The following is a 23,206-nucleotide window of genomic DNA, read 5'->3' as shown; positions in this document are numbered from 1 at the left end:
GACAATAAAGAGAAACCACCTTTCATGACCAGAGGCCACCAGCTAGTGCGTACACAAGGCCAGCAGCTCTGACTCCTGTTTCCTAACTTGCAGTGGTCAGACTTTGCTAATCAGGCCTTCGTGGGATTTTTTTGGTGCTTTATGTATGTAGCCAATATTCATTTTAAGAATTGTTTTTCTTTTCTTTTTTATAGTTAGTTAAAGATTAGATAGTTATAGTTTTTCTTGCTAAGAATTTTAGAAAAGAAACTCACTAAAGAGGTGTAAGTATACAGATTTGAAAGACATTATAAGATAGTTCTGGTGATATTTTATTTGTGCTTAAATGTGATTTTATTTGTATGTTAATAAATAAAGTTGCCTGGAGGTCAGAGCTAAAAAAAAAAAAAAGAATGGTTTTTAAATTTATTTACTTTTATTTTATGTTCATTGATGTTTGCCTGTGGGTATGTCTGTGTAAGACTGTCAGATCTTGGAGTTACAGACAACTGTGAGATGCACGTGGGTAGTGGGATTTGGATCCTGGGTTCTCTGGAAGAGCAGTTAGTGCCCTTAACCAATGAGCCATCTCTGTGCCATAAATAGGGAGTAGAAGGGCTGAGGATGTAGCTCAGTGGTAGAATGCTTTCCCAACAAGCATAAGGTTCTGGGTTCCAACCCTAGGTCTGCCAACAAACAAACAACTAGTGTAACAGAAAAACAAGTAGTTTTCTAAAGTTCAAAATAAGAACAACTGCTTATATTGTCTGGGGATACATATATAGTAAAATAATTGTGAATTTCATTTGTAATTATAACTTAATAGTTACCCATGTTGGAGGGGCAATGGGATTGGATGTGTATACCCTCACAGAGAATACAGAACACTGTTGGCAACATTCATGATCTTAAATTGAATGGTAGATGTGTAGAGTTCTATTATTAATATGTTTTATCATCTACATGTATATTTTTCTGTTGATAGTAAAAAGAATACATAAAAAATGCTTAGAAAGGTCTTAGGATAATTCCTATTCCTGCCCCTTTATATTGATATTTTTGAGTTACAAAAATAATGTAAGAAAAAATGAAGGATAAACATCTATAGCACCAATCATCTAATATAAAGTCTTGTTTCATTTTTTATTCCTATATGTTTAATGTTTATGTCTTAATTATAATTGCAATGTATGCAGGTATGTATCTTTATAATATACAGTGGACTGATGGTCTTTATGTTTACTTTAATGACATAATAACAACTATGAGTGATTAGTTTACTCTCCCTCATGGTTTTTCAGTTTTTCTGCTGTGGAATATCTTGAAGGTTCTTGCATTCATTTAGGAAATAGTTTTCCAGTATTTAAGACATTTGGGGGGATGATAGTGATAAGCAAAAAGAGCCAAAATCTCTGTCTTTATAGAATTTAGAATCAAAATGACCAACAGTTTTTTATTGTATTTGACATTTTAATTACATTGACCCTTGTTAAACTGTTATATTTTTGTAGTTTATTCTGCATTATTTTTATTTTGAGTGAATTGTAGATTCACATGCTGCTGTAAGAAATAGTAGAGATTCTCTATATCCCTCACCCATCTCCCTCAGTGGCAACATCCTATATAACTGTAATATAATACTAAAATAAGGAATTAACATTGATTCAGTCCACCAATATTATTCCAGTTTCATCAATTTTACTTATGCACTGACTTGTATGTCTGTATGGATGTGATTCTATTTCATTTTATTACACGTGTACTTTGTTGTGACCACTACCACAGTGAAGAACAGAACAGGGCCCCTCATGATGCCCTTTACAGCCACAGCTCTCTTCTGTCCTTGGCAGCCACAAATATGTCCTCTATGGTTTTATCACTCCAAGGAGGTTATATAAATGGAATCATGCTGGTTTTCACTCAGCATAGTTTTCTTGAGATGAATCCAAGTCCTATGCATTAGTAGTTTGCTCCTTTGTTCTATGACATTTTATTTATGGTTATATTCGTGTACTTTTTGGATGACATCTGGGCTATTTCTAGCTTTGCCCTATAATAAATAAAGCTGTTATGAATCATTTCCCCAGTCTTTGCTTTGATGACTATGTGGAAAAGAAAATTAGTAATACTGCAGACCCCTGTCCTTGGACATCAGTGTCTGTATCTCCCACTTTATTTATTTAATTTTTTAATTTTTATTTTTCAAGACAGGGTTTCTTTGTGTAGTTTTGGTGCCTGTCCTGTATCTTGCTTTGTAGGCTGGCCTTGAACTCAGAGATCCCCCTGGTTCTGCCTCCCGAGTGCTGGGATTAAAGGCATGCGCCACCTCTGCCCAGCTCGCCCTCATTTTTTATGATCTTTGTGAAATACAAAGTAAGTCCCTGAATGGTGTAGTTACTAGTTTTAATATCCTGTGCCTCAGAAAACATGCTTGTCTATATAGATAGGAACATCTTATGTTGTTGTATAGTTTAAGGAAACTATTGACAAGGGCCTGTAACTAGTAGGAATTCATTTCTTAGTTATGGAGACTGGGAAGTCCAAGGTCCAGATGAAGGAAGATTGTCTATAGAAAGCAGCATTCTGCTCTCCCATACCATCTTTCTGCAGTGACCTGAAATAGTGGAAGCTGTAAAGGGCCTCCTAGACCACTCTTTTATGACACAAATTCAGTTTCTCTTGGAGATTACAGTTTCAATATGTACATTTGGGGGCCATGACCAATTAATCCACTGCATCTTTGAAATAATGAAGCATATTCTGTTTCATTTCTGATTTTCGTTTCACTTGTTGGTTGAGGAATGGGACCTGTTAGAGGTTCCTATACAGAGAACTTATTCCATAGATGTTCACTCATTGAATGCCATTGGCCTGTCAATTTGATGGATGGTATTTGAAAAAAAATAGGATATACATAGTGGGGATCAGGCACATTTGGATTTTAAATAAGAAGCCCTGATCTTACTACTTTCTCTTAAAGTTACTAAGATATCTATAGTTTTGAAATGGTCTAGTCCTGATGAAACCAAACAGAACAGACAGACTATTGAGCTTTTTGAATGGTGAAAGAGAATACTGGAGCTTGACATAAAGCAGACCCAGGACAGGATAGAAATACACAGATGCTAGCTTCCCACTTAGAGTCTGACTCATTTCCTCCATCACCCCCACCACACACATACCTTGTGTCTCCCCCAACACACACACACACACACACACACACACACACACACACACACCACAGAGCCCATGCGTCTCCTTGCATTACACACACATTCTGCATGTCACCTCCCCTCACTCACATACTCCATGTGTCTACTCAAGACTCTGCTTCTAAATGTATTTTCTGAACTCTCAGAGGCTAAAATAGAAACTCAAAGGAAGATTGTGTTTTGAGATGGTTTCCTTACCTGTTTACTTGGGACTTACGTCAGGTTCTTGGCTTTTTAGATTTTTGTTTGTTTGCCTCCCCTGTTTCGTTTTTGCTTGTTTTTGAGACCAGGTCTCACTCTATAGCCTAGACTGTGCTGGAATTCACTTTCTGGCCCAGACAGACAGACATTAAACTCATAGCAATCCTTCCAGCTTAGCTTCCCCAGTTGGGGAACTATAGACAAAAGGCTGGGATTCTAGGCAAAAGCTACCATGCCCTACTTATTTTCCTTTAAAATGAATGGCCATGTCTTCACTTTCCAAGGAAGGCATGGAGTCCAGCCCCAAGGGCTGAACATGTACTTTACTGTATCCATGAGCAACACGTCCCTGATGGTTCATCACCATGCTAGCTAAGGGCAGTCACAATTATACAGCAAAATACCTGCTCAGCCCTTGGGGCTCCTGGACTTCATGCCTTTCTTAGAAAGTGAGGCCACTCTTTCAAAAGGGAAATCACCCAGGAATAAGGAGCTGGAAGTTGGGGGCCCAGAAGACAACTCCTTATTCCAACTTGCTAGCTTTTGCTTTCTGCTGCTGCCGCTGCATCCTCCTCCTCTTTTTCCTCCTCCTACTCTTCTTCTTCCTTTTTCTTTAATCTTAGGTATAAAATCTCATCTGAAAACTGATATGCTGTGGTTCTTCTGGTTCCATGGAACTATTCACTACCCCAGAACCCTTCACTTGGTCTACTTCCTTGTCTTTCTTTAGCCTCCTGTCCCTCCCTGTCTCTGAGCTGAGTATGTGCTAATTTCTGCCCTCTCCAGCTCTTCATCTGCTGCTCATTTCTCCTATATTTGTCAAGTACTCCCCAGTAGACCTCAGGTCTTAGCTCAAGCAGTGTCCCTATGGAAGCCTTCTCTAAACCATACTCATGTATCCTTATAACAGTTGTCCTTTTTGTTTGTTTGTTTGTTTTTGTTTTTCAAAACAGGTTTTCTCTGTGTAGCAGCTCTGGCTCTCCTGGAATTTACTCGGTAGACCAGGCTGGCCTTGAACTCATGGAGATCCTCCTGCCTCTGCCTCCCAAGTACTGGGATCAAAGGCATGTGCCACCACCTCCCAGCAACACCTGTCCATTTTTCTTCTCTGCTCTTACTCCCATCTGTGATCATTTTTGTTAACTTTGACTTGCTAGTATCAGCATCTGTTATGCCACTACTTGTGAAGATAATGGCCATATATCTTATTCACATTGGCTCCATAGTACCTGGTACAATGGGTAGCATATAGTAGCTATTTCTTAAGTATTTGTTGAAAATAAATCAGAAAATAGCCATTTACCCCCAAAATATCCTAAAGGATATGACTTGGAATTTATTATTTAAAACAAAATTACTATTTTAAGTTTTCCATATATTTCTTTTTTTTTTTTTTTTTTTTTGTTTTTCGAAACAGGGTTTCTCTGTGTAGCTTTGCGCCTTTCCTGGAACTCGCTTTGTAGACCAGGCTGGCCTCAAACTCACAGAGATCCGCCTGCCTCTCTGCCTCCCAAGTGCTGGGATTACAGGCGTGCACCACCACCACCCGGCTCAAGTTTTCCATATATTTCTATAAAATCCCTAAACTGCCTTAGAGGTTTATAAGCTATAATCCCTTTCTGTTTGTGTGTTTTCTTTCAGGTGGGGACCAGGGTCTACTGAATACATATTTTAGTGGCTGGGCAACGACAGATATCAGGAAACACCTGCCATTTGTGTATAACCTGAGCAGCATTTCAATATACTCCTACCTCCCGGCATTTAAAGCGTAAGTGCAAACAGCTTAACTGCTGTTGGTTATGGTGAGGGCAGGGGAGTGGGCTTTTCCTCTATCGTCTTTGGGGGAAAATAATAGTTGGTGCTTTGAGAAAAGCTTGCTCTTGTAAGAAACGTGGTTGCAGTTTTGAGAGGCTTGATATTACCCACTGCTTTATACTTGAAGCAGCCCAGGGACATTTTGCTACCTTCTGGAACAGGGTTCCTCGCTGTTTTGGGTTGGAACACAGACATGGAGTTCACAGACAAGGTGCAAACCCACCCTTTGCACCATAGTAACTGCTGAGCTGTGATCTTCCTTCCCCTTCCTTTTTCCCCTCCTCTTTTTTCACAAAGAGGATGTTAACAGTCTTCTCCATGGTTCTTGTGGGGACTTAGAACAGGCAGCAGTGTGCTGTTGTGGTTGAAAGGGGGACTTTGCAACTGACTGCATTCAGCTCACATCCTGAAATTGCCACTTAACAGTTACTGATGCTGGGCTGGAGCCAGTGTCTTCATGGAGTTATTGTGAGCATTGAGAGCTGTAAGCATTAGGAGTCTGGTCTGCACTGAGCACTAAGCGAAAGGTCCTTTGTGCCACCTCATTGCAGTGTTTATCAAACTGTGAAAGCCTTAAACCTGTTCTTTAGCTTCTGACTCATCTTTGTTGAACTGAGAAGATGATTCAGACTTCTTGTACAGGGGCCTAGCTGTCAGGGTGATCCTGAGTTATAGACATGAGTGAGGCTCTTTTGAGAGTTGAACTAGTCTCTCCCATTCCTGTGTGTCAAGGACATTACTGAGTGAGCAGGACAATGGGGCTTTTAGCCCTCATGTCTCATTATCCAAAGTCCTCTCTGTATATCTTGCACCACAGTAATGATCATGTCTGGATTTTTATGTCAGGAATCTTTCCTTTTCAGTGCTTTTTGGGGCAGACTCCGTGACTATCCCCAGATAAGAATTATGAGTATTTTGTATTTTTCCCTCACTGTTTCCTTGGCATATCTCTGAAAAACTATCAATTTTTTCCTCCTACAGTAAGACAAGCAAACTCTTAATACAGAAATACACCACTATTCTGAGTAAAGCAAATAGAATAGGATGACATCACCAAGAACATAAATGTTATTTTTACTCCTCAGTCTTTGGGCTTGTAAAATACAATCTGTGTTGTATGCAGTTGTGGGCCTGGTTTATTTTAATCCTTCTTGACTCATAACGAGTCCTGCTATTTGATCAGTGTTCTACAGACATGATAGCTTGGCTCCCTAGAGCTGAATTTGTCTATAGTAGAGCAGTTGCTATAATCCAACTGATTAAATGTGTGTAACAAGCAAAAACCATGTGAGAGCAAAGAATTTTTAGTGGCATGATCAGTGCTCTGGGTTCTGCAGTGAACTGGTGTTTTGGGATGAATATGGTGGGGAGGCATGAATCTGCTGTCATCCATTTAGCTCCAGTTCCTGAACACGATGAACTTAGTGTTCATGAAGCTTCTGTTTCCCTGAGGCTTAGTCTAATCTGCTTTCCATCTTAGTTGCCAACATCGGACACATCCCACCTTTCTGGGACAGCTTGGTTTGCTTGAGCACTGCTTGTGTTTCTTAACACAGAAGCAGGGAGATCAGCCTTAGTGCTGGGGAAGAAAAAGGACTTCTTTGCTAGAGCTTTGGTCCATATCTCCCAAAGAACCCCACTGTTTCATGTGCTCTGAGTGGATTTCCCAGACAAAGTTTGAGATCTAAATGGTCATAATGGCCAGGGTGGTTTCCTCCTCCTGGTGCAGTGGATGATGTTGGCTCTGGCAAGATCCTTGATTTTTTGCCATTTCTGTAGAATATATTGAGAAAATCAGGATCAGTTATCCAATGGTCAGCTTGCAGGCTGACAGGAGTTTATGCTACCATAGGGTAGCTTGCCCTCAGTGGGGCCAGCTCTTCATTTCTGTGATATGACTGCTCAAAGCCAGACCTTATCTCCTCTGACTGCTGCCTGTTGAAGAATGATGAAACCAAATTCAGGAGCTCATTTTCTCTTCCATCTGCCAGAAAATGTTTTTAGTTTTCTTTCAGAGACCTAGCTTCATAGACATTTCCCTCTATTTCCTTACACTGGGAAAGGGATGACAAGATGTGGGTAGTTCATTTCTTCTATGCTTTAAGTTAAGATGTATCAATGTCAGAATCATTTTTTAGGCTTAATTAGTCCATCATAAATACCTGGGCCACCATAGCTTTCTACAGAGGCCTGTAAATTTGTAGCCTACATTGGATTCAGAATGGCCTGGTGGTCTGCAGGGCTGAGTAGCTCTGGTGCATGCTGCCTCCCATGGGTGACCATGGGTAATAGCAGGTAGGAGGGGAGACTAAGGAATGGTTTAAAGCAAGGGGCTTCATTGGAAAGAATGGAGATTTTATCTCAAAACTTCACATAACTATTTGCTAAGATGTCTCAAAAACCTTTAGTTGTTCCCAAATGTTTGGCAGAGAAGCCATTTGAAAGTAGACTCTTCACACAAATGCATGTACACCTATGCACATACACATGCACTATGGAAATATATGATGCACACTTTGCATGTGCGCACACACACACACACACACACACACACACACACTTTTAAAATGTGTACTATTACATATAGTTTCAACTCAAATGGCCTCATGGGAATGAACATGTATTTGAGCCATGGAGTAGTAAGCCTAATGCCTTTCTGAATATCATCTGGATAGAACAAAACAAAGGAAAAGGACTTAGTAATTTTATCACTTTTTGTACTACACCCTTGTCTCAGGCTTACCCCAGGACTGTGTTCACCACAACTGTAACATTTCCTCTCTGTTTCTTTTTACATTCCCACATCTTCACCTGAAATCCCAAAATGTTGCTTGTGTCATATCTCCTGCTGTTTACTGATTTACTTCATATTAAGTGTGTAGAGCTTCTTGACATGTTCTCAGTGCTGAAGAACCAAGGGGTGGCTGCCGATACCTCGATCTCTTTTCTGGGTGTTAGTAATACCCGTTGGACTTCAGGAGTCCTATTTCTCAATGTGACCTAATCTTTAAGTGTTTATCTCTGTTGGGTATTCTGTCCCTGATCTTACTGCTGCCTGCTCTGCTATCACCCGAGTCTTCATGAACAGGGGAAAGTTTCCATATCAACCTCAACTCACCCTATACTTGTTAGGTTATGTTTGTTGTATATTTTTTAATGCTGTTGTTCTTGAAAGCAAACATCAGGATCTTGTACATGCTAGGCAAACACTCTATTGCTATGCCACAGTCTTTAGCCTCCCAAACCAGCTTGGAGAAGCATTCTTGGTGATAGGCAAAAAGAAGTGAAAGAAGTGAGATCCCACAGGTAGAACCTTGGTTGAATATTGACATCTGAATTGGAGAGGGGCTCATGGAAGGGAAAAAAAGGAGATTAAAAAGAAGACAAGCCTTTCTTACAGATATTGTTTTCTCAGTCTTCATATTTCATTTGTCCCATATGTATCTTTAATTTGTATTATGCAGAATTTTATTAAATTCTGTTGTCATTGTTTAAAAATTAGGGGTTGACTCCTAGCACCACAATATAAAAATTAAGGAATTTCACTAAGCTTCAAGCTTCCTCTGAAAAATCAAGTATTTAGTGGGATAGTCAAATAAGATCATTGGAGTGTGTAGAATGCAAATGCTTCATTTCTTAAGGTAGGAAGATCTTTGGGGATAGGTATTAGAGGTATGAAGTTTGGAGGTGTGTATTAATATCTTAGCAAAACTGTAAAATAGATAAACAGATATAAAAGGATTCCCCCAACCCTGAATGAGATATTTATACTGCCCCTTTACGGCTCATAGAACATTGCAAAAAAAAGTGCTGGAAAATAGGGAAAGCTTATGCAGTGCCATCTTCTAGATGTGACACAGCACTGTATTCATGAACTTGAAACAGCTATGGTTTCTTGCATTGGTCCTACATAAGACAGGCCCTGACAAGTGTCATCCAGGGATAGGGAAAAGGCTCCTGGGGCCTTACCCCTTACTGCTGAACTACTGGCTACCGAGGGATTCTCGAAGAGGGAGTTATTGTCTTTGGATGTGTTGAGCTGATAGAATAGCTCCAAACTTAACAATCATAAAAATGGTCCTGATCAAACTCACAAACATAACAAAAGCCATGAATATGGATAATTTGTAGGGAAGGGGGGAATATTCCAGAGAGGGAGAGAAATAAGAGACAGTGAGGGTGAGAGCAATCAGAAGGCCATATGTACATCTATGGAACTGTCAAAAATAAATTTAATTGTAAACAAGTCAGGAGATAGGTCTGAATACAACAAAACTATTAGAGCTGCCAGGACATAAAATTTTTTTAGCTACAACATAAGATGATGTAACCAAAGGACTGGTAATTGGTAGAAGAATCCTGAAGACTGAGACCGAGGAGAAGGGGTAAGAAGCCTAGAACAGAAGGATACAAGGAGACCCAGGAAGTAGTGGTATTGTAGAAAGCCTCACAATGAAAATGTTTCCAGGAGAAAGGAACACCTCATCTATGTGAAGTGCTGTTGTAGATAAAATGACAACTTAGAAATGGACGTAGAATGTAAAGGTCACTGGTGACTTCAGTGTACATGTAGTAGAGTGGTGGAGGAGAGATCCTGGCTGAAGTGAGTCTAAGAGAATGGAGGTTGTAAATGTACACAGCTTTCCTAGATACCTGCTTTGAATAGGAGCAGAAAAGGGAGAGCAGTTGAGTGGGAAAAGTATTATAGAGATTTTTTTTTTTTTTTTTTTTTGTAAAGAGAGCAGATATCACAACATATTTCTAGCAATAGGAATGGCATGTGGCGGGATGTCATTAATAAACCAGAGAACTGAGGAGAGATCTAGAAATGATGTCTGTGAGTGGATGAACAGGAAGGGATCTAGGGTCCACATGGAGAGGTTGTGCTCAGAGAGGAGCCAGGACATTTCATCCTCAAAAACATGAGGGAAATGGGTGTGTATGTGGATTGGCAGGTAGGATGCAAGCCCCAGTCAGCTGGTAGAGGCAGAGGAAGACATGCTGTCCCAGGAGAGTCTACCTCGACATTTTAAGATTTTTGTGGAGAAATGCTAGCCTGACAGGCAATGTAGCTGACTAGACTCAATCGAAGCTATCAAATCTGCACTGAATGCTCATGTTCTGACTTCTAGAAGTCTATCAAGAGGGTTCACTTGCAAGGCGAGGAAAAATTGTTTGTAGCTGTGTCTGAGGATGGAATAGGAATGCCTCTGTGTTTCACATCCCTACTTCACTCAGTGCATCACTCCTCTTCAGGATTAACCATACCTCATGTACACTTGAGTTTGTGACTTTTTAAAAAAAAAAAAAAAACTTGTACTAGGTCAAGCTGGCCCTGAACTCACTATGTAGCCCATGCTGGCCTCAAACAGTCCTTAACCTCAGCTCCTCGCTCCAAGTGCTGGGATTCCAGGCATGAGCCATCATGTCAGGTTCCCAACTTATAATGTGGATGGCTGTGAGAAGTGCATTTTGGTGAGAAGGGGAGGTATTCATCACTAGTAAGGAAGAACTATTGTGTAGCTTTCTCTACATGTGTGAATCTGAACAGGCATGTGAGTGAGTGGCGATAAGACAGAGAGCATGAGCTATTTTGGAGTGGGCAAGAGAATGCCTGGTGTCTTTAGCATGTTTCTAGAGATGCATCACACAAGTACTGCTTTCTCTTTCTTAGTATCTCATAGAACACTGCACATAAAAAGTTGACTGATAAATTTGCTTCTGGTTGTACCCTCCTGTTTTAGTTCCTTTGTTCTAAACAGGCCTGTAGCCTCATCCGTGTTACCAACTACTGAACTAGCCATATATTATCCATCTGATCTTTTGGTAACATCAGGTCACAGGGATTATTTCAACAGCTAACATAAGCACTATTGTTGCTGGCTTGGGTTCAAACTATGTCTTGTGATCTGGATGACTCTTTAGAGATTCTGTCAAGTTAAAATTAGAATACTTATTTTAAGAAATGTATGCAAGCTGATACAAATCCCCTTACTGGGTCAGAATAAATGGCTCTTGATAAGTTAGAGACAATTATACCAAAATTCTTTTTTAAATTCCTGGCTGGTGATTTTGTGGAAAAACCTAGGGTATGTCAGAAAAACCCCTAATTATTCCTGTTATAAGCTAGTGTCAACTGAGTGTTATGTTCTCACATCAATATTGCCCCTTTCCTAGCCACTGGTTATTTTTCTTTCTGCAAGGTGGTTTATACTTTACCCACTTGCTGATTTTGGTGGGGAAACAGCAGATATTACCCTGATTTGCATGATTATAAACTGTGTACCCACATTTATATTTAGGCTGAAATTATTTGTTCATTTATATGTTTGCAGTGCTAAGGCTTAAGCCCAGAACTACATCATGCCAGGCAAGTGTCCTACTGAATGAAATTTCCATACCCATGAAAGTCTGGAAAGAAAGTATTTTCCTTTTACTTATGACCTTACTCTTATTTCATTTTGATATGATTCTTTTGGATTTTTACAAATGACCAAAGGATGGGAAACTATTTTTAAGTCATTCCCCCATGACCATAATGTACATGTGAAACATTATCTGAAACTTGTATCCAGATGAATTGAAACCCTGGATACAAAAACCAGACCAGTGTTTGAGACCTTTTGCTCATTTTTGTATACAAGACTATCAGATAAATCCTTTAGCCTCCTTGGCTATTCTGCTCTTCAGCTGGCATACTGTAATATAGGTGAAGGATCATCTAAACTTTTGTGGCCAGTATGGGACCCAGACACTACTCCTCATACCAAGATAGTCCTACATGACTTCCAAGAACGTTCTCTACTATGACTACCTTACATAAAACTGCCAAGTTTGTTTTCATTTCCATTCCTGAGCTGCAGTTTGTTTCCCACTTAGCATTGTCTTCTTACCCCTCTACTTCCATCACCCTTCAGGAGCCCTTGGGCTGAACCAGACTACCTGTGTTTGGTGACCAACACAGGCACCATTTCTAACATGTTTTCTTTCTCTTGCTCTCTACTACTATCCATTTCTGTAATTTTTATGTATGTGGCAGTTCATCTAACTACTAAAGTATGTAAGAGTCCTTATTCCTTACTGCACAGAAATAAGGCTGGCTACAGCAACCGAAGCCATAAGTAGAAGTCACTGCCTGACTCTATGAGCCATTGCATCATTTTCCTTCTGTCCTTTTTTTCTACTTCCACATTCTTCAGTCTTTAGGAGCTATTTCTTGTCTTCTCTTAAATAATCTGCCCCAATTAGTATTTTAGGAAAGGTACTAAAATCCTACATTTTGTTTTGTTCTGTTGCAGAAATCCGGGGTCATTGTGGCATGCTATTTTCTACAATCCTGTTCATCTTCTTATATGTAAGAAATTCTATATCTCAGATCAGAAAGGGCAATTTCATCCACACCCCAGACTCCTTAGAGCAATGGTTCTCAATCTGTGGGTCGAGACCCCCTTGGAGGGTTGAAGGACAATTTCACAGGGTCACATATCAGATATCCTGCATATCAGATATTTATGATGTATATATAACAGTACCAAAATTACAGTTATGAAGTATCAATGAAAATAATTTTATGGTTGGTGGTCACCACAATATGAGCATTAGAAAGGTTCAGAACCACTGCCTTAGAATCTTAGCATCTACCTCAAACAAGCGTATTAAGAATTGAAGACTGCTTTGTTTATAAAACAACTATCCACTGTTTTTTGAACAACTATTCAAATTTTTTTTCCCCTCTCTTAGGGTAGACTAAGTAAAGATATTTAGAAGGAAGAGGGTCCTTTCTTATTACAAAAGGTAATAGTAATTTAGCTAGTGAGTATTGGAAACATGTATTCATGAATGTGAGCCCAAGGCCTGGAACCACAGTGAAATGTAGGCCTGTGGCTATCTCCAAATGCCATTGTTGTTGAAATGTAAGAGGAAGACCATGGGCCCCAGCATGAATTCAGGGAGGTTGTGGGGAGGATCTGAAACTGAGATGCACATTCCTGCCAACAGCAGAGAACTGGACAGTCTGTGAACATGGGTTGGATCATTATGTCCTTTTCCCACATGTAGCCTGAAGTCCCAGTTTGTAGACTGAGGTACAGGAGAGCAGCTGGGGATGCCTTAGGTGATTGATGCCTATCACAATCTATACGTGGGTCACTGTAGACCTAAGACACACCATTTACTTCTTGTTCTTATTTTTCCTTTCTCCTCAAACTTTGTATAATTTTTATCCTTGTAAGAACAGTCTTCAGACTGTTGGTGTTAAGTAATTTCTCTACTAGTTACTTCTATTGCAGAACCCTTGACTACACTAGACATATTCCCTTTTCTGCTTAGATTGGCTGTCCATAGGTGGAGAATAACAAATTAACAAACAGTGCCCTATAATCCTGAGAGTCTTGTAGAATAGCTCATCCTGGTAAAGAGCATTGACCCTGAGGCCAGATGGCCCAGTTTAATCAGACTGTTTAGTCACTAGCCACACGATTGATCCTTGACAATTTCTTTAATTTTAAGCCTTGGTTTCCTTATATAGTTATTTTAGAGATTAAATGATGCAAATTACATAATGCAAATGCTAAACAGATTCTAGCATATGTACTTCAAAAATGTGTCAGCTGACTCCTGGTAGCTTACATCTGTGAACTGTCAAGGCAGTAGGTTAGAAAGGATAGTTACTGCCTAATGTCCCCATATATTTTAATTATCTTTGCTACCATGCTGTAACAGTATGGCATTTATATGAGGTATGGGCTAATGAAAATGTAAATGTCAGTATGTAGGTTGAAGTTTAGTGGCTGGCTAATACAGGAAAATAAGTGCTATGGCTTCAAGCAGGGAAGTTGCATCAGGAGTGGTGAATTATGAGACCTGTGCTTCTATACATGCATTTTCTTGTATTTCTACTGCAAGGATGAGACTGTGCCTGTCACCACCTCTTCAAAACACACACACACACACACACACACACACACACACACACACACACACACACACACACATATCAGATCTCTGAGACAGAATCCCTCACGATCACTGGAACATTTGCAAATGATTACTTGAATCCTGCCTATCTTTCTCAGGCATTGTCCCTATCCTTACTTCCTGCTTGCTTCTCTATCCTTACTTTCCTCTTTTTTTTTTTTTTTTTTTTTTTTGGTTTTTCGAGACAGGGTTTCTCTGCATAGCTTTGCGCCTTTCCTGGAACTCACTCTGTATCCCAGGTTGGCCTTGAACTCACAGAGATCCACCTGGCTCTGCCTCCTGAGTGCTGGGATAAAAGTCGGGTGCCACCACCGCCCAGCCTTACTTTCCTCTTTTGAAAAGCCCACCTATACTGCCTTGGAACTCCCATAACCCTTAATGTCAGTATGGCCCTGGTGGCCCTGACTTGCTTCTTTACACTGACTATTTTTATGTGACCCATTTTTATGCATGGACAAAAGCTTCTTATAGACTACACCAAACACAGTGGCCCGAGATATAATACTTACTTATTTAGGGCCTTAGGATTTCTATCCATTTAAGTATAGAGAATGGGCAGCATGGATGGGATGGAAAGAAGTGGAGGAAAGAAGAAGACCCTATGTATAAAATAAAGAGTTGGGATATCATGCGTCTGTTTTCAAAAGAAACATGAAGCATACTAAGCAAACTTGAGGAGGAGCTTTCTTTGTCAGTTTTACTTTGCTTCCATGATCACAGGATAGTTAAGCTCTACCCTTAGACAAAACTGCCCATCTCTGCTACTTAATAGCTATATGACCTTGAACAGCCCAGTCTCTTTTAGCTTCAACTAATACATTAATTAAAGCCTACCCAATAGGATTATTATTCCCAACCATGCCCTTACAAAATCTAGATGTGTCCCAAACATTACAAAATGCAATTGGGAGGTAGGAAATGTTACCCAAATAGTCCACGTTATTTTAGCTGTACATCTCAGTCAAATATATTGGATACATATAGGATAAATCCACTTAGTCTAACTTTTGAACTATGAACAAGTATATAGGACTTAACCCCAGTTTCTGGCTATGACTGGTGGCACATGCATCTGCCTTCTAACTGCTGGAATTCAGTAAAGATACCTGGATGCAATCTGTATAAGCTTGAAGTCACAACCTACTGTCTTGAACCTCTGTCCTCCAACACTGACTGTAGTGCCTTCTTTCCCTCTGAATTCCCAAGCACTCAGCATTCCCATTTCCCTTGTGATGCTTCTTGTTCTTGCCTTTATGATTTTTTTAGCTTTGAGACAGGTTCTCACTAAGTAATTTAGCCTGGACTTGAACTCATTGTATAGTGTAAGTAGACCTTGAATTCTAAATTCATCTGCCTTGTTCTCTCAAGCAGCCAGGACTACCTTCCTGTACAAATTGGCCCAGATAGTTGCTGAAGTTCATCACCATTTTTTATTTTATTTTATTTTCCAATACCATTCAGTTCTACATATCAGCCACGGGTTCCCCTATTCTCCTCCCTCCCACTCCCTCCCCTTACCCCCAGCCCACCCCCCATTCCCACCTCCTCCAGAGCAAAGCCTCCTCCGAGGACTGCGATCAACCTGGTAGACTCAGTCCAGGCAGGTCCAGTCCCTTCCTCCCAGTCTCAGCCATGTCCCTGCATAAGCTCCAGGTTTCAAACAGCCAACTCATGCAATGAGCACAGGACTTGGTCCCACTGCCTAGTTGCCTCCCAAACTGATCAAGCCAATCAAATTGTCTCACCTATTCAGAGGGCCTGATCCAGCTGGGGGCCCCTCAGCCTTTGGTTCATAGTTCATGTGTTTCTATTCATTTGGCTATTTTTTTTTTCAATAATTGAGTAAAACCGAAATTCATTACAAGCCACAGTCGTCCTAGGGACCTCCATGCTATATATATAGCCTCCATGGTTCTATGGGTTGTGGTCTGATTGTTCTTTATTTTATATCTAGAATCCACTTATGAGTGAGTACATACCATGACTGTCTTTCTGGGTTTGGGTTACCTCACTCAGGATGATTTTTTCTAGTTCCATCCATTTGCCTGCAAATTTCATGCTTTCATTGTTTTTCTCTGCTGAGTAGTACTCCATTGTGTATATGTAACATATTTTTTTCATCCATTCTTCCGTTGATGGGCATCTAGGTTGTTTCCAGGTTCTGGCTATTACAAATAGTGCTGCTATAAACATAGCTGAGCATGTATCTTTATGGTATGAATCAGCATTCCTTGGGTATATGCCCAAGAGTGGGATGGCTGGATCTTGAGGTAGTTCGATTCCTAATTTTCTGAGAAACCGCCATACTGATTTCCACAGTGGTTGTACAAGTTTACATTCCAACCAACAGTGGAGGAGTGTTCCCTTTGCTCCACATCCTCTCCAACATTGACTGTCATTGGTGTTTTTGATCGTAGCCATTCTGACAGGTGTAAGGTGGTATCTCAGAGTGGTTTTGATTTGCATTTCTCTGATGATTCAGGATGTTGAGCATTTCTTTAAATGTCTTTCAGCCATTTGTATTTCTTGTTTTGTGAATTCTCTGTTTAGCTCTTTAGCCAATTTTTTAATTGGACTGTTCGGTATTTTGATGTCTAGTTTCTTGAGTTCTTTATATACTGTGGAGATCAATCCTCTGTCAGATGTGGAGTTGGTGAAGATCTTTTCCCATTATGTTGGCTGTCTTTTTGTCTTATTGACTGTGTCTCTTGCCCTGCAAAAGCTTCTCAATTTCGAGAGGTCCCATTTATTAATTGTTGTGCTCAGGGCCTGTGCTGTTGGTGTTTTATTTAGGAAATGGTCTCCTGTGCCAATGCGTTCAAGAGTGCTTCCTACTTTCTTTTCTATTAAGTTTAGTGTAGCTGGATTTATGTTCAGGTCTTTGATCCACTAGGGCTTGAGTTTTATGCATGGTGACAGATATGGATCTATTTGTAATCTTTTACATATTGAGATCCAATTATGCCAGCACCATTTGTTGAAGATACTTTCTTTTTTCCATTGTATAGTTTTGGCTCCTTTGTCAAAAACCAGGTGTTCATATGTGCATGGATTAATGTCAGGGTCTTCAATTCGATTCCATTGGTCCGTATGTCGGTTTTTATACCAGTACCAAGCTGTTTTTATTACTATAGCTCTATAGTAGAGTTTGAGGTCAGGGATGGCATCACCATTTTTTTAATGCTTCTACAGCTTGAAATCCGAGTTGTTCTTTTTGTTTTATTCATTTTATTTGTGTTTTGACAGCAGTATATATGTGTATCATATGCATGCTTGGTGTCCGAGGAGTCACAGGAGGACATCAGATCCCCTGAAGCTGTAATTACAGATGGTTGTGAACTACATATGGCTGCTGGGAATTGAACCTAGGTCTCCTGCAAGAGCAACAAGTGCTCTTAATGACTGAGTCACCTCTCCAGCCCCTATTGTCTGTTTTTAAATTCACAGATTTCCTTCAGTCCAATAAAGGACCAGGCTTAGCTCTTATGCATTTAAAGGTATCATTTGTTATGAAATTTGGTATGCATTATGAAAAATTACATGTCAAAAGTGTGCAGTGTGTTAGCCCGGGTGGTGGTGGCACATGCCTTTTATCCCAGCACTTGGGAGGCAGAGCCAGGTGAATCTCTGTGAGTTCGAGGACAGTCTGGTCTACAAAGTGAGTTCCAGGAAAGGCGCAAAACTACACAGAGAAACCCTGTCTTGAAAAGCCAAAAAAAAAAGGGGGGGAGGGACTGGATAGATGGCTCAGAGGTTGAGAGCACTGGCTGCTCTTCCAGAGGTCCTGAGTTTAATTCCCAGCAACCACATGGTGGCTCACAACCATCTACAATGAGATCTGGTTCCCTCTTCTGGCCTGCAGGCATACATGCAGACAGAACACTGTATATACATAATAAATAAATAAATCTTTAAAAAAAGAAAAACCAAAAAAAAAAAAATTTTTTTTTTCCCGGGCAGTGGTGGCACACACCTTTAATCCCAGCACTCGGGAGGCAGAGCCAGGCAGATCTCTGTGAGTTCAAGGCCAGCCTGGGCTACGAAGTGAGTCCCAGGAAAGGCGCAAAGCTACACAGAGAAACCCTGTCTCGAGAAACAAAAAAAAAACAAAACAAAACAAAAAAAAAGTGTGCAGTGTTAGGCTGCAGATATGGCTTAGCTGGTAAAGTGTCTACTGTGCAGGCAATGAGGTCACAAGTTTGGATCTCCAGCACCCACATAAAAAGCCATGTGTGGATTACAGCCCAACTGTCTCAAAAGTCAAGGAAAACAATTAAGAAAGATACTGAATGTTGCCTTCTAGTCTCTAGTACATACACACGCATGCATGTGTACACACATCTCTTCATACATATATATAACATACAAGCTGAAGTGGGTTTTAATTTTACTTTGTGTGTGTGTGTGTGTGTGGTGTGTGTGTGTGTGTGTGTATGTAGGTACGTAGGTAGGTAGGTAGGTAGGCTTGTACAAGTGATTGCACTTAGACCCCATGAAACTGTAGTGGTTGTGGGTTACCCAGTGTGGGTGCTGGGAACTGAACTCAGGTCCTCTGTAAGAGCAGTACATGCTTTTAACCTCTAAGTCATCTCACCAGCCTTAACCCACCACTCAAGAAACATCACAACATAGTAGTGTGACTTTAGATAATAATGTACTATATATTTTTAAATGATAGAAGGATTTTCAAAGTTTTCACCAAAAGGATATGATACCTCAGGAAATGGATGAGTACACTGATCTAATTATGCAACATGAACATATATCAAAACACTACATTGCCCTACAAGCAAGTATTTATTACTTAACATTTTGGCAGGTCAGAAGAGAGGCTCTCATCCATTCCTAGTTGAAATTGGAGCCAGGCCACAGATTGGGCAAAGATAGCCTATGTTTCCAGTTCTTCTGTAACCAGCAGGCTACAGACAATATGGTTCGGCTGGCAGGAGTTTTTACTTCTTAGGGTAAACATAAACAAGTAAGTTCACAAGGCAATCACATTTCTATCTTCCATTGACCAAAATTAAATCATATGACCATGTTTAGTATGAGGTAGGAAGTACACTCTTTCTGTGAAGGAAGGTGGGAATACACAATTAACTTCACCTAACTGGGTATGGACTGCTTCTACTTTGACTAGAAGCAATGCAGCCACTACACAAATACATCTCTTTAGGATGTGTGCCTAAGAGCTTAGCTACTGGGAGGTAGAACATGAGCATTTTCAAAGTGTCTCCCATTCTCCACAGTTAGAGTAGTTTTCTTTCCAACTGCTACCAAGGATGGAAGGTGCACAACTGAGGCTACACACAGAAAAAGGTGCTGATGCTCTGTTACTGCTCAGAATCTACTCATCCTTTCTACTGTTCACTTGGCAGGTTTGGTGCAAATGCCAAAGTTGTGCACTTCTTGGGACGAATCAAGCCATGGAATTACACTTACAGTCATGAAACAAAAAGTGTCCAGTGTGAATGTCAAGACCCAACCGTGAGTCATCCAGAATTTCTGAACCTGTGGTGGGACATCTTCACCACCAGTGTTTTACCCCTGCTCCAACACTATGGCCTTGTCAAAGATGCCTGCTCCTATCTAATGATGGTAGGTTCGGTTTGCTTTCACTTTTATTTCAGGAAATACAGTGCTGTACTTTTAAAACTTGATAATATCGATAGAATTTAGCAATTTGTACTATTTTAAATAGAGGTAGGACAGTGTGGGGAAAAGCTATGGCCATTTTAGAGCTGGGAAATGACAACAGCACAGAAAACCAAAAAGTAGATTGTATGGCAAATTTCAATAAATATGTTTTTGGAATTCTTCTGTACATCCATACATTGTAATTACAGAATTCTTGACCCACTGGTCATTAAAAATGATGATGAGATGATTCCTAATTTATAAATCTATACAAGAAAAGAGTGCCTAGGCATGTAGCCTAGTAAGGGAATGCTTACATAGTATGTGAAAGCCCTACCTTCCATCTCTAGCCCTGGGTGGGAGAGGTGGGCAAAATGCCACATTTATGGCTTAGAAACCTCAAACTTTTAAATATATCTTTTATTAGCCATTTGCTTAGAAAAATGAACTTTATGTGAAAATTACAATAAGAATACATAATACATAATAAATACTGTAGGAATATTCTGATTTCCTGTTTTATTCTCCTTAGATCTTGAAATGATCCCTTTGTAAGAGGGACATGACACAATAAATTTTATAACAACCACTTTCATTAGCATGTTTTCTGATTTTAAAGGTACTTTTCTGAGTTTTGTTCTTCATGATGAATTGGAAGAAGATGAAGAATGTTATTTTACGCATTAAGATACAAAAAAAAAACCCTAATGAATAAATGATGAGGTAGTATCCAATATAAGCATGAGAAAGGGAGAAGTAAATAGCATATTCTTAATAGTACTGTATCATAATACCTATTCACAGCAGTGGCTAGCAACACAGTAAGTCCTTCATTGCCTAGTCCATTCCAGTAAGTAGTTATTGTTAATATTCCCTCTTTGTAGATAAATTATACTACTTAGAGAAGTCATGAGATTTTTATTCATGTAAAAGGTTACAGTAACTTCTAGGACTCAAACCTATCTGAAAGACTATAATCTTTATGAAAGTTTATCTCTAGAGCCAATAATTAAGTATAGCATTTGATGGCAGAAGAAGAGAGAATTTTCTTAATTAAATTATCTATTTGGTTAGCTCCATACCAAGCTTGACCTTAAGGACATGTCTCTTAAAGACATTCACTGTAAACTCAACTTCCTGTACTGTGATGTAGAGAATGATAAGTGACCATGTCTTTAATCCCTGTGTATTTGCAAGTAGAAGGCAAAGGCAAGGCGGATCTGATGTCCATGTTCTTGCTTTGCCTGCACTCTGACGTTACAGTGCCTAAACTCCTTGGAGCTTCAGATCATTTACATACATGGATTAACGGTTGTTCACATGTCAGCAAAAAACCCTATGCCTAAACTCCTTAGAGTTTAAGTACATTTAAATACTCATCTACAATTTTACACATCAACAAAAACCCTTTACTTAAAATTTTGGGATTTTCAATATATTTACACACAGTTGTACATTTATGACAGTAAACAAAGTATAAAAGAATTGTTCCACCATTTTTTTCTGTTAAAAGCATTTTTTTTTAATCTGTTCTTCTTCCAGTAAGTTTCCAGTACTAACTCAGCATAGAGCTTTTGAATGGCAGCTTTTATGGTACACTTGATTACCTAACCATATGCAATGAGAATCTAATTTAAGGTAGAATAGATTTGCTGCATGTCCCATTCTTTCCACAATACAAGAGCTGAGGATTATAAGCCAAGAAAAGGTGAAGATGGGAAACAAAAACAGTTGTCTAAAACCGAGCAAATTATCAGAAGCTGAAAGAATAGATGCTACTTGCAATCCAAATGAAAGCTTGAACAGGAAAATTTGGTACAGCTTCAAAATATTTAGCTTTCCTTCATAAAAACAATGACTTGAGTGTGCATTGTCTCTCTCTGGGTAAGTTCTCTGTGAAGCACAGTATTTGAGGAATCATTTTGTTTAAGTTCTCAACCTTTCCAAGCCCACATGGATCAAGAATTTATCATGAGATTGGTGTTTCCTTGTCCGTCCATCTTACACTTTCTACTGAACTGTTTGCAGCTTTCAGACTTGGTCTATACACTGGCTTTCTCTTGTGGCTTCTGTAGAAAGGTATGAAGAACTTAAACATTAACCCTAATTACTTTGTTCTCCCAATGTTTTCACTGAGTCAAGAAGTCTTCATTTTTTTCAGGGAAAAAAAATCATATGGCCCTTGTATTCTTGTCTTTTTTGTTTGTTTCATGTAATGCTTTTCAGTTTTTGCATGATGACTCATTTTGGATTTTCTCATGTTCTGTTTATTGATTATTTAAGTTCATCAGTACTTCAGCTCTTAAGGTGCCTCTGGTGACTCTTTCTTCTAGGAACATGTCTCAGGAGCTTTGTCACACCTGTCCATTGGGGAGGCTCCAGCTACACCACAGCCTTCTATGTCCTCAGAAGAAAGGAAGGAGCGCTGGGAACAGGGCCAGGCTGATTACATGGGAGCAGATTCTTTTGATAACATCAAGAAAAAACTTGACACTTACCTACAATAGAAGCACTGCCATTTCCCTGTGGACACATCCATGTCTTAGGCACATTTCTGATACTTAGTATGTGAAGCTGTTTGAAAACTCTGTTACAGTTGTTAGAGGCTTTCACTAAACCTCATCAGATGAGGGTTTGGGCAGAACAAAAGGTGAGAAATGGTCAGACGTTATACAGTAGCAATTTTGTTATATGAATAAGTGCTCTGTTTAACCCTAAACTTTTTCAGAAACTCTTATTAATTTTTCAATTGCCAACATGTGTGGTAAAGAAAAGCCAACATTAAGCTACTGAGATGGTTCTCTCAAGTGGTGCAGAATTTGACTCTCCATCTGTCTCATTTCAAAACAAGATATGACATTGTCCCATATTTGTTTGTTGTACCCTTCACTAGACTTGCAATTTAGAATTGCCCAAAGCCTGTCAGAGAATTAATTCCATTTCCAGGCTAGCAGCCTTTATTAACATTGTGGGGTGACTCATAAGTCTACCAGCTAGTGTTAGTTCACCAGTTTTCTATGCACCATGAAGGCAGCATGCAGACTTACTTTTTTTCAGTTCTGTCTACTTGAAAATTGCAGTGTGCTCTGATGGTTACTTGTGGTAGCACCGTATATAACAAATAAAGACTTATTGACATATCTTGGTTGTTTAAGTACTTCTCTACATCACCCTTGGGGAAAAATCATCCAGTAATTTTTCAAAATTTGTGCAATTGGTCAGTTTCAAAAATATAAACCTTCACCCTGGTATATGCTTTAAAAATTATCTAAGACATTTAAATCTATTCTCAAGTGATTGTGACAGATCTGATCAGTAGAGAAAAGTGAAATAAAAGGTACCTAGTCTATCATACATTACATCCTTGGTGAGTATTCAGATAGTTT

General features: G+C 39.5%; 1 protein-coding gene across 4 annotated transcripts in view; it reads left to right on the top strand.

Moving 5' to 3' along the window:
• Gyg1 (glycogenin 1) overlaps positions 1 to 22,961 on the top strand; it is a 37,738-nt gene extending 14,777 nt beyond the window's left edge. For 3 of the 4 annotated variants that reach the window (XM_028860899.2, XM_028860901.2, XM_028860902.2), the window contains 4 exons: positions 5,034 to 5,160; positions 19,562 to 19,781; positions 21,849 to 21,899; positions 22,154 to 22,961. In XM_028860899.2, the coding sequence (XP_028716732.1) occupies positions 5,034 to 5,160; positions 19,562 to 19,781; positions 21,849 to 21,899; positions 22,154 to 22,327 (572 nt within the window). In that variant the 3' untranslated portion in view covers positions 22,328 to 22,961. The remainder of the gene's footprint in view (positions 1 to 5,033; positions 5,161 to 19,561; positions 19,782 to 21,848; positions 21,900 to 22,153) is intronic. The other variant, XM_028860900.2, reaches the window with a different exon arrangement.
• The last annotated feature ends 245 nt before the right edge of the window (positions 22,962 to 23,206 follow it).

Source organism: Peromyscus leucopus, chromosome 6 (genome assembly GCF_004664715.2).
Source record: "Peromyscus leucopus breed LL Stock chromosome 6, UCI_PerLeu_2.1, whole genome shotgun sequence".
Taxonomy (NCBI): Eukaryota; Metazoa; Chordata; class Mammalia; order Rodentia; family Cricetidae; genus Peromyscus; species Peromyscus leucopus.
Note: the sequence above shows the minus strand (reverse complement) of the source record. Positions and strands in the feature narration are given on the sequence as shown.